This window comes from Bolinopsis microptera, chromosome 12 (assembly GCF_026151205.1).
Source record: "Bolinopsis microptera isolate Bmic1 chromosome 12, MBARI_Bmic_1.0, whole genome shotgun sequence".
NCBI classification, from domain to species: domain Eukaryota; kingdom Metazoa; phylum Ctenophora; class Tentaculata; order Lobata; family Bolinopsidae; genus Bolinopsis; species Bolinopsis microptera.
Window position 1 is genome coordinate 500,632 of NC_087083.1, and position 12,179 is coordinate 512,810.

The 12,179-nt window shown below is 36.8% G+C and overlaps 2 protein-coding genes across 2 annotated transcripts in view; one reads left to right on the forward strand and one right to left on the reverse strand.

The window, feature by feature from the left end:
• Positions 1-30: 30 nt before the first annotated feature.
• The window catches only part of LOC134824016 (ribosome biogenesis protein NOP53-like), a 49,569-nt gene continuing 37,420 nt past the window's right edge, over positions 31-12,179 (reverse strand). The window contains exons 2-10 of the mRNA XM_063835664.1: positions 11,948-12,085; positions 10,265-10,376; positions 5,333-5,499; positions 3,989-4,115; positions 3,640-3,735; positions 2,687-2,842; positions 2,257-2,439; positions 689-774; positions 31-383 (exon numbers count right to left, since the gene is read on the reverse strand). Coding sequence (XP_063691734.1) covers positions 215-383; positions 689-774; positions 2,257-2,439; positions 2,687-2,842; positions 3,640-3,735; positions 3,989-4,115; positions 5,333-5,499; positions 10,265-10,376; positions 11,948-12,081 — 1,230 coding nt within the window. The 5' untranslated portion in view covers positions 12,082-12,085 and the 3' untranslated portion in view covers positions 31-214. The remainder of the gene's footprint in view (positions 384-688; positions 775-2,256; positions 2,440-2,686; positions 2,843-3,639; positions 3,736-3,988; positions 4,116-5,332; positions 5,500-10,264; positions 10,377-11,947; positions 12,086-12,179) is intronic.
• LOC134824017 (uncharacterized) lies at positions 7,289-10,057 on the forward strand. Its single transcript, XM_063835665.1, has 7 exons — positions 7,289-7,438; positions 7,818-7,918; positions 8,249-8,417; positions 8,761-8,859; positions 8,991-9,029; positions 9,152-9,297; positions 9,625-10,057. The coding sequence occupies exons 1-7, from the start codon at positions 7,312-7,314 to the stop codon at positions 9,799-9,801; spliced, it is 858 nt and encodes a 285-aa protein (XP_063691735.1). The 5' UTR covers positions 7,289-7,311; the 3' UTR covers positions 9,802-10,057.

Sequence of the window (12,179 nt, forward strand, 5' to 3'; positions counted from 1 at the left end):
TTCTTAATTTAACTAAAAAATACTCAAATATACCGGATCTTCAAAATATTCAAACCAGTATACATCAGACCTAAAACTGAATAAATTAAATTAAAAGAAAGGTCAAAATAACCCTTTAAAAAAGCTCAACACCACATAAAAATAACGGATATTTGGTTAGTCATCCTTGCTGTAAAAATGAAAGGTTCTATTCCGTCATGTTAATCTTCCTCTTCTATTCCGTCATGTTAATCTTCCTCTTCTTCCTTTTCATTTTAACCAACTCGTCCATTTCTTCGGGCAGTTTCTTCCTCCATTTCTCCACCTTTTTCAGCTTGTACTTACGGTGTGGCGCTACTTTCTTTCTGATCTCCAGCATGTTTCTCTTCTGGAAACTAGTAAATCTGAGGATGAGTGTTTTAGAGGGTGGATAGTTAAGGGGAGGGGAGGGGGGGGGGGGGGGGGGGGGGAGGGGGGCCGGGGGGGGGGGGGGGGATGGGGCAGGCAAACGTTAAGTCATAAGTGCAGAGAACTTTATGGGAACCTGAATCATTTATAAAATACAAATATGATATAGAATTAAATGAGACATTAGATTTAGAACAATTAATAATTAATTAACAGCTACTTAGCGATTACTTAAAAATTAATTAACAATCAATAAAAAATAACTAACAATTAATTAACTTAAAAAGTGCAGTCTGTCTACCTGTCCTGAACGTTGTTTGCAGGAGTAACTAGTTGTCGAAGAGAAGAACTAACTTCCTCAGGTAGCAGGAACTCTGGCTCCGCGCCCTGGGAGAGTGGAACAATTAGTAAACAATTAGTAAAACAATTAGTAAACAATTAATGAAACAATTAGTAAAACAATTAGTAAACAGATCATGTTAGATTTGGAGTTCCTCAGTGGAACGTTAAGGGTCGTTCACATATCGTCACCTACAAATAGAAAGGGCCTATGTCGACATAGGCCCTTTTAAAAAACTATACCAGCACGAAAATCTGTGGAACCATACCTACCATATCCCCAAATATAAAGTCAATTGGGTGAAAATTGAATATCTTCAATTTTTTAAATGGGCCTATATTAACATAGTCCTTTTTCAATAAACTGACCTGCTACTGATATTGATAAAATAAAAGGGCCCATGTCGACATATGCCCTAACAAATTGTTGGAATGTGATGTTTTTGATGATGTTTTTGAAAAGAAGAAAGGGCCTAAGTCAACATATGCCCTAACAAATTGTTAGAATGTGATGTTTTTGAAAAGTAGAAAAGGCCTAAACTCAACATATGCCCTAACAAATTGTTGGAATGTGATGTTCAAAGAAATAAATTTGAAAGTTAAAAGGACCTATGTACACATACGCCCTGTACCGATTCTCACATGTAAGATGTTTCAATTAATTAAGAGGGGCTTATGTATCGAATGATGTTTTAAATAGGCCTATATCAAAATTAAAACAATTACCCCAATTAATTGAAAAGCTTCAGGGACATTTTCAGAGTGTAGGCCAGTCATTCTTTCCATTTAGGATACAAAGAAATCAAATGTCTAATGCCTATCCTAAAGTTAATTTAATAAATTTTAAAATAGGTTTTCATGCATTATCTCAAAACGACTTTTTTCGAAATAAGCCCTTTCTATTTGTAGGTGACGATATTACGTAATCATTTTTTGGAACATTTTTACCCCCCCCCCCCCCCCATTCGCAATCAGCTTTAAACATAGCTATTGTGTCAAAATTACACTAGCGTAATCATTTGGAAACCTCCCTCAGCTGATTACGTAATATGTGAACGACCCCTTAACACAGATCATGTTAGATTTGGAGTTCCTCAAGGGTTTATATTGCTATATTGGGGCCGTTGATATTTATCGTATTCATAGATGATAAGCCTGAGGTGGTCAGCTATGGTACAAAAGATGAATCATGAGAGGGTCGGGGTGGAAGTTAAGGATTAAACGAAGAAGAGTTGCTAAGTGGGATTTGAAGGGTCTTTAAGTGAATCAAGGGGTTCCTTGGTATAATGATTCAATCTTGGGAGGAATATTAACTAATCCCCATTACCAGGCTGAAATTATCGTCATATTAACCAGTTTCTAAAAAGTGAGCCTCTTATAATTAGGGATTGTTCACATATATAAGGTTATCAATGAGGGATGGGATTTCTAAATGGTTATGCCAGTGTAATTTGAAGATAACGTAATATTATGTGAAAAACCCTAAAGTAGTCTGGAAAGATCAAATTAACCAGGGAAAAAAACACTTACTATAAACTTGCCGGGTCCGTATTTCCCAGGTCTAGTCTCATTTATGGTTTTCTTAGCTTGTCTCTCCAACGTCTGCTCCTCCCTCTCGTTCTCCTCTTTTCTTATCTCCTTTTTGAGTGCTTTGATTCTGTTGATTTGGTGAAGATACTGCTTGGTTTCCTTAGCTGCCGCTGCTTCTTCCGTCTGGGTAAATTATTATTTTATTATTTGTTATTATTTTTTATATTATATCATGCATTGATTGGTCTAAGGTCTTTGAGACATAGATTTTTTTACTATTACAACTTTTAGTTCTAATTCTAAACTTTAGAACAAGATCTCCCGAGTAAACGTATTGCTTTGTTATTTTAATTCTATTAGATACTTTAAACCTGCCATTTGGGAGTCAATGCTGACCTTCCTTCGATAAAATAGATTAAATTTGACTGACCTTTAATTTCTCGGCTTTTTCTTTGTTTCGTTGAGAGCGAGTTTTTCTAATGTAGACACCACTTTTACACACGTCCTCTTCGTTAACTTCCGGCTCACTTTCACTTTCATGTTCGACTTCCTTCAGCCCGATACTCATTTCTTTAATGTAATCCTCCTGAAATTAGTATTCCTTCAGCCCGATACTCATTTCTTTAATGTAATCCTCCTGAAATTAGTATTTCTTCCTTCAGCCCGATACTCATTTCTTTAATGTAATCCTCCTGAAATTAGTATTTCTTCAGCCCGATACTCATTTCTTTAATGTAATCCTCCTGAAATTAGTATTTCTTCGAAAATGTACCAACAAACTAGCGATAAAATTGTATCGAGAATTTGAATTTAGAATATGTGCATAGTTCCTCACTTCTAAAAACCTGATAATACTGATGGTATGAATGTTTAAAAACCTTGATTTGAATACTTTCAACACTAAACTATCTAGCAAATAATTTGAGATAAAAAAGTTGCAGCTCTTCAATCTTCATTTTATGAAGCTGTTAAAGATCCAAAATAAGACAAATACTGTTTCAAACAACTTTATGTGAGGAAAGGGGGATATATGCTCCAGCACGTTATGAACTTTTAAGACAGTTTTTGTAATGCTAATATTATATTATTAGATATTATTCATATCTTCTCAATATCTAAAATATCATACATCAAATAAAATATTATTTCTAGATATTATTGGTCTTTCATTTGGTCGATAGGAGAAAAAAAATTACCTAAATTTACCTCAGTTGCTAGGGGACTGATTGCGGTTGCTATGGTGGTCATGGTAACGTAAAAACTTGAGAAGTCACCATTAAACCTTAGAACTACCTATAACTTTTTACAGGATAAAGTTTAGACAAATGGAATAAAAGTTATCCAAAAATAAGATCCTCGTCAGACTTTTGTAACACCCTGTACCTCGGTAATTTGAATAGGAGGAGCAGCATCACGTGTTGCTTTCGCTTTCTCTTTCTCTCTCTTCTCCTCCACGTCAAGTGCCGATTGTAGCAAGTCCTGGAGAAGACATTTTAAGTTAGTGCTCATTAGAATGATACTTTTATCTTATTCGATATATCTTTGACAGTTGGTAATTTTGATGTTGTAAAATCAAAAATGCAATATTTTTCCGTTCACTCTTTTGCAAAAAGGAAATAGCGGAAGGTTACGAATGGTGGTTTTTGCAGAAAAAGAGGGATTCTGTAGCTATTGACCTAGAAATATAAAATACCTGATTAGTGATTATCAGTAAACTAGAAATGTAAAATACCTGATGATCAGTGAAGGTAGGGTTGTAGGAAGATCCCGGATGTGGCACTTCCACAGCACTCAGTTTGGTGTCTGATCCTTTGTAGAAAGCTGGTGGCAGGAATGGGGGTGGTAAACAGGGGTCTAACCTGGGGAGAGCAATTAGTGAAACAATTAGTAAAACAATTAGTGAAATAATTAGTGAGACAGTTACTAAAACAATTAGGGATCGCTCACAATTCACATAGGGGTCATTCACATAATATTACGTAATCGCTTTTTGGACAATTTTTACCCCCCCCCCCCCCTCTTTAATCAGTTTTACACATAGCTATTGTGTCAAAATTACACTAGCGTAATCATTTGGAAACCCCCCCCCCCCCCTCAGCTGATTACGTAATATGTGAACGACCCCATATTAACATAATATTACATCTAGGGAAGGGGGTCTGAAAAAATTCACACAAATGTGTAAAGCAAGGTTGTTAAATACGTATTAGGAGGGAATACGTATTGGAATACGAATACGTATTAATCCTCGAAAATTGACGTATTACGAAAAGGTGTGTCGTGCGCGCAAAAAAATTGTTTGCTTATCGGATTATCCATGAAATTTGATTACAAATTTAAGTTATCATGTATAACTGCACTCCTTTAATGCATGATCAATGATGAGGGTGGCGCGCAGCTGTAATGTTTAATTTTGACAAATGACAAATCAGCGTATTACGGCGTATTATGGCGTATTCGTGGACGTATTTAACAATCCATAGAAATTACCGTATTACGGCGTATTACGACGTATTCTTTATTGGAACCGAATACGTCGTATTATTTCACGAAAATTTGACGTATTTAACAACCTTGGTGTAAAGTGGCCTACGGAGGGGTACCCTCTGGTTCCATGGGCAAAATTTCACTCAAATTTTTCACTCAAATAAATTTTTTCCCGAATTTTTGGCTCTCTCTTTTCGATTTACTGAAATATTTGAGCTAAACTAATTTGTGACCGTGCTCACGTATTAAATTTTTCTCACTCAAACAATATAGTCGCTGCGGGCGGTCTTAATCGAGATTATAATTGCATTTTGTTGTCCCGAATCCAAGTTTCTGTTTGTGTTTTTGTATCCTAATTAAAACTCGAGTGGCTGTAGTCCTGATCCTGCCCGACACCACCAATACGCGTATCGATTACTGTGTGCAATGGAACAGGTCACCCGTATAATTTTATATCGCAAACAAATTTTTTCACTGTATCATTTTCCCATGGAACTAAAGGGTTACCAAAGGGTAAACAAAAGGTCCCTTACTAAAAATATACACAATATATTAATTAATTAAATATTTAATTGCTGATAACACTCACTCCTTGGTAATTTTCTTCTCAATACTGGCGCCCCAAATATCGTACACACAACCACTCTTCTTGTTGTCGGAGTTGGTTACCATGGAAACATCTTGCTGCGGCTTCTTCTTCTTTTTCTTCTTACTTGGACCAAGCCGTCCTACGACAGGAGCAACTCTCGTGTCAATCTGAATGGAAGTCCTGTCATAAAGATTAATAATTCATTTGTTTGCCAATAATTCATTCCGTCATTGGTACAGTAAAATTAATTTTTTAGTTGAACCGTCCATTTTTCGTGGAATAAAAACAGGGGCTTCAAAAATCGACAAAAACATTATTCCCTAAATCAATTCATTTTTGATGACGGAAACGTTGTTGCTCTTCATTTATTCGTAGCTGCTTAACTATTATCGACAAATGAGCTCAACCAATTCTTAAAACATATTATCCTCTGGTATTAAAGTGTCCTGGTTCCCACAAGCTAATATTGTAGTTGTACCAATCATCCTCCCCACCCGGATAAACAGAAACACTCCTGATCATCCCGTCTGATTTATATAGAGTCCCGTCTTACCCGGTTCTATCCGACCTTCTAGAAGGAATCACCATCTTCCTACAAACTGCCTGGCTAGTTACATCTTATCACTTCTACCTACAAGTACAATATCTGACCAAACGAGGTGTAACATTCCCCTAAATGCTGTCTGGATCGCTTTGCCCCTTCCTGCAAACAGGAACTCGATGTTCCACTTTCAATCTCCACTCGTTAACATACTACTCGTTACATACTAACTGGTATTAATACTACACATCTGTAATCTAACAAATAAAACCCGTTTACATCAAATTGATAATAAATGTATTTTTAAACTCATGCCGGTTAACGGTAATAAAAAATTAAGATAAAATAAAACTCGTCAAGTTTCATCACCTGATTATACTGCTAGACTAAAGCTGATTGGTTTCAACTCTTGCAACTTTGCCAAATTGTGCGACTTTACAAACAAAAGTTGAACTTTTGGATATAACGTGAATTCATTTTTAATGAGAATTGCAGATTGTGATGTCCACTGCATGATGTTCGACTGATTATGTAGAGAAATAAAGATGAAATAAACTTGAACTAGGCAATCTGTACGGCATTTCTCCTTGAATGCTTGAAATTAAACAATTTTACAGAGATGATAAATTTATTTTTCATAATTTATTTATTTCAGAGGGGGACTAGAAATTAGGATGACTGCTCGAATAATTAAAGTTCATAGCCACATAAAAAATAATCTAATATGCCCTCTCGGTGCGTTTAATTAATATTGCAATTGAATTCGCAGTGCACAAGGGAAGTAGAACCACCCTTCTATGAAGCTATTTAAACCAAGCTCAATGCCACTTTAGTATCACTCTGAGGCACTGAGCTGGTCACGTTTTCTGCGCTCCACAGCATCTTCCGTCGGAATGTTGCTATACTGGGCCATATACTGTACTATCTAAGAGGGGGTTACTGTATACTATACTAGCCTCTTCTTTCACGTGATATCGGGATTTTAACGATAGCTTTACATGATTTTTAAAGGACATGCACTACTGTATAGGAAAGTATGTTTAATAGAGCAATAGGTTTGGTAGTATTCCTCTGGCACATTTAGCATGTTAATTAATCATAAGACACTTAATAAACATAGCTTTAATCGTTGAACGCAATATCGTTTATTTATAGATTAATTGTGTTACTTAGGTAATACAAAAAATTGAATATTTAATTGTGCTACTTAGCAGTAATGTTGGTTATTCTACTAGCTTGCCTTCTTGGCGCTACCACAGCAGGTAATTCACTATAAAAGTTTGCATCGTTAAAACATAACAAAATATTGCATTCGAATTTGTAGAATATTATCTATACAAGCATTAGTAAAGATGCAAATTTTGTCCACTTAGTTGAGCTTCAAAGAACTTATATCGTCTAAATTTCAGCTCCAACACTGGAACAGTGCCCACGTATCATGGCGGCAGCAGGGTTGAGTCCCAACTTTGCTCCCATGGTAACACACAGCATCCATTGTCTCACCGTGGAGGATATCCGTTTATATTTCAAACCCAACGCAACAGAAGATAACGGTATCCCAACCGGTAATAAATCATTCTTATCCCTTCTTGTGGTGTTAGGAACTTGTCGATTCAATATTTTCGACATTTTTACCACGTGTTGGACGACAAAAATGTGAAATATCTTTGACATGTTCGTCGTCTTGAGGGGTCGTTCACATCTTATAACCTTTGGGACAATTTGTACACCCCCTTCCCTCCGTAATCAGTTTTACAAATAGGTATTGCGTCAAAATTACACTAGCGTAATCATTTATACCCCCCCCCCCCCCTCAGTGATTACGTAATATGTGAACGACCCCTTAAAGAAGCAGCATCATTAATGTTCAAAATGTTCATTATTATTTCAAATTGTTAAAATTGTAAGAACATTTACTCAATTCATGGCATTTGCTTGTTTCAGTGAACTTAGATGCTAGGAGCAGAGAGAGAATTCTTCCCAACGCACCTCTGATCGGATATGATGACGCCTTCAAAACTAAGGCTCTAAAGAGTTTCGACTTGGTAAGTGATTTTGCACGAGAAAGAAAAATAATAATAGTGTGCTGTTTATAAACATTAAATTAATACAATTGTATAAATACAATGTTTAATAGTAAATTTTACTATTTCACTATCTCGATGTATTGTATAACCCTCAAAGAATGATTTTTTGAGGATCGGCTGAATCGTGATAATTGACGAATCGTGAAATTATATCATAATTTCACGCGAATTGTGATCCCTATCAAAATGTACGACGTACGTCCTAAATTTGGTTTACTGCGTTTCTTGAAACATATGGGGCACTTATAATTACCCCCCTAATTACTTAATTAATTATAATTATCTTAGGTGATGAGGAACATGAATAGAACCTGGTGGGGTATCCCGAAATACAGCGTCTTGGAGAAGGTAGCTCACGCACTGCACATGGCAGAGGCTTGGGAAAATGCTATGGGGGAGTACAAGATGATTGAGAGACTGTTGGACCCAGAATCCGATCTCTGTTCTTGTGTCAAAGGTTTTAGACCCCCTTCCCGAGCAGGAAAATCATGCTTTGCAATATTAACCATCGAAACCTTTTAATCCCATTTTACTGATATACTGAAGTCTGATATATGCTCGGTATATAAGCAACATTTGACAGAGCATCTTGTGGAGTGAGCTATGTTTCCAGCCTTGGCGAACGCGGTGAATGTCCTTGCTGTACGGCAGTGTTAAACAAGGAACTAAAACCAAGCGGTTCCGTTCAGGCCCTTCACAATTTTTTTCTGTCTGGTTCTAATATACCGTTACAATAATGACTTTAATATATATATCTCCAATTATTTTTGTTCAATGCTTATGCAATATATTTTGATCAGATATCGAGAATAACGGAATCATCAACCATCTAAACCTCATCGCTTTCAAGATAAGATACCCTGGGATTACCTCTGGAAATAAAAATATCACAAATCAGTGTGAGTATTAAGAATAACCACACGGTGGTGGTCATCTTATTATGCATGCACCATCTGACTGTAATTTATGTAAGGAAAACATTTGATTTAACTCTTACCATTTATTTAAGATAACGTAGAACCCGTTTCAGATTTGGCTCCAGCATATCCGACCGACCCCGCTATCGAAGGTAAGCAACAACAAAATCAGCTCAAAAAGCTGTGATTTTTTGGCAAAAATCGAGAATTAAGCATATAGGCACAAGGCCGTACATGATTATATAAACAAATCGATTAACTTCATGTTTACCAGATGCGCACGTAAGAGAGAAGCGAAGCTACAACAGCGGCGTAATAATTTATTCAGTAGGGGGCCCCCCTGATCCTCCAGGGCAGACGCAGACGGCGCGTAGATCCTTGAGTTTTGACGATATTGACTTCGATCTCTCGGATATAGAGGTAGAAACATCTTAATAGGTAGTTGAATACCATATGATTTCAGTTTAAACAAATTTTATAAGGGTTTATAATCAGGGTGGTACATAGGGATTATTTTGATGTAGTTCAAGGGTTTGAGGAATTAATCCATGAGAATGACCACAAAGGCTAATAATAAAATTATCCGAAATTTCAGATTAATTCATGACCATATCGAGACCATCTGGTTGTGCAGCTCAAATTTTCAGAGTTTTTGCCAGCTTTTAATTCGCCGCTAACAGAATAATACTGAAACAAATATTTAATAAAACGAATATTTATTTATTTTTAATGACTGATACTTTCCAGCTGCTTACGGACGTAGCGGAGAAACTGGTTGACAATCAACAGCCGATGGGATATCAGATCGACAGTGCCGAACATTGGGAATACTGGAGGAACATGCTGAAACTACCACAAGATGAATCTTACTACTATGATCTCGCTATGTTCATGTTCTGCAAGCTCAACCAACCAGAAAGATGAACAGAAAGATGAACAGTATACATATAACGTGATGATTCACGATGATAATTTGAAAGTCGAGTCTATTATTCGTACTTTTATTTGACCTTGTATTTATCATTTTTATACTTTCAACGTTTAAAATTATCCTCTTTTAACAGTCCCAACTAAACTAGTTGGTCTAGTTAAACTAGACTAACTAGTGACTGATAAAAGCATTTTAATTTTTTGGGCGATAAAAGGTTTACATTGTACTACAATATTATATTTTGCATTGATATAGGTTTCTTACTTATACTCCTAACCGAAGTCTATTAAATAAAGCCATCAACATATCGAAACATGTATCCAGTATAAATAGTAAATACAGGAAACAAACTCGAGTAAATTGCAAATTATACATGCCCATTACCCCATGCCCATTACCCCTTTTACTTCCGCAGTAAAATATAAAAAACAAACTTAAAGAAATTAAAAATCTAACCTGTAGTTCAGTGTGGCATTTCATTGATGCCAACTTTGACTTGGACGTCTCGAATATGTCGGACTTGTCTATGAAGAATAAATCTTTGTTCTTCTTATCCGTTGGAGCACCTCTGTGGAAATGTTTAAATGTGTCACTATGGTTATGTTGAGAGTTGTCAGTACTCATACGTTGGGTCTTATACAACTACCGTGTTTTATTTGAGAGTTTTTGCTTTGCAGATGGAATACTGTTCGAGGATTCCGTCGCCAAAATTTGAGAATTTGGTTTTTAGGGCCACACCCAGTCAACATCGAATTGCTTATACTCGTATTTGCAAACATGCTAGAAAATTCATTGTAACATATTGCAATAGATACAGGGTGGGCCAAAAGTCAGTACCCATACGTTGGCCTTAATAGCTCCGCCGTGTTTTATATTTGAGAGCTGCTGCTTTGCAGATGGCATACTGTATTTACTGGTTCGAGGATTCCGTCGTCAAAATTTGAAAATTCGAATATTTTAGACCACGCCCATTCAATATTAAAACACCTATATTGTTTTCTCTGAACATGCTGATCGCCTAATTTTTTCAGAGACGGTAGATTATCAAATGTTGCATATGATCTGAAAACATGAGGCAAAACGGATTAGAAATGACGAAGTTATCAAGCATTTTCTGTATCTCGTTAACAAAATTGACTGGGTGATTATGTGACACCGTGACACGACACCTTAATTGGGCACCCTTAACAATTCCCATAATGTTTAACGGGGTAGTTAACGGGGGACCTTATCACGTGATTGGGTAAACCAATCACCTGATCACACGTAATGAATAAACTCGTTATGCTTCATATCTCGGTCATCTGAGAAGCTACAGTTCTAATTCTTTCAGGACAAACGTAATTCGAATGGCCAAACACAATTCAATAACATTTAGCTTGATCCGACTATCCAAACTATCAAATAAATGTGAAAATGAACCTCCATTTGAAAAAAATGAACGCGAATATTTTTCGAGTTGACAAATTCCTCGAACCAGTGGTGGTACTAAGTCATACCAGAAAGAAGTATTTAAATTGGGCACTCAGTGGCTGAGCTATAAAGGCCAACGTATGGGTACTGACTTTTGGCCCACCCTGTATATATATATATAATAGACTAAATCCGGAATTTGATCTGACAAGATGGCGCCAAATTGATTATCTCGTTAGCAAAATTGATTGGGTAATCATGTGATTGCGTGCTACGACACCGTAATTGGGCTTTCTGCACGATTCCCATGGCCATAGTGCAACCCAATCACATGATCACACGTAATGAATAACCTCGTTAATCTTCACATCTCAGTCATCTGAGAAGCTAGCACTCTCATTTTTTCAGGACAAACGTAATTTAAATGTCCAAACACAATTCAATAAAATTTGGCTCGATCCGACTATCCAAACTATCAAATAAATGCGAAAACGTATGGGTACTGACTTTTGCCCCTCCCCCCTCTGTACAATATTTCATGATAATTAAATACATACGTCCTGCCCCAACCCTAATGGGGGGAACAATGTGCTAGAGCACAACGCCCTGGCTAGACGACAGAGAGAGGCAATTAACATCACCAACCCCAACTCTAAAGGGGCTCTGGGGGCACAACGACAGTTACCACAAGAATAGCAACAAACATCACCAAAATAAACCCCTCACCCTGTCCGCTCTTCCCGCAGCTTTGCTTCTAGAAACTTCTCCACATCCTGTATCTCGGTGTTCTTCCTCCATGATTTCTTGTTCTTTTTGCTCACCCTTTTCCGTTTGTTCCGGATCTGCTCGGTGCTGACCATCGCTATTGTGATAAACTAGGATCAGTATAATTCTGGGTCAGTTTTAGTAACCCAAGGCCAATTTAGTTCAGGCGTGATCGATCAAATTATAAATCTGG

What these genes read in the sequence shown, in the direction of transcription:
- LOC134824017 (XM_063835665.1), top strand. Translation starts at nt 7,312, where the DNA reads ATGGCGGCAGCAGGGTTGAGTCCCAACTTTGCTCCCATGGTAACACAC. An exon ending in CTCTAAAGAGTTTCGACTTG is followed by an intron (nt 7,919 to 8,248) that starts GTAAGTGATTTT and finishes TAATTATCTTAG; the next exon opens with GTGATGAGGAACATGAATAG. An exon ending in TCGATCTCTCGGATATAGAG is followed by an intron (nt 9,298 to 9,624) that starts GTAGAAACATCT and finishes GATACTTTCCAG; the next exon opens with CTGCTTACGGACGTAGCGGA.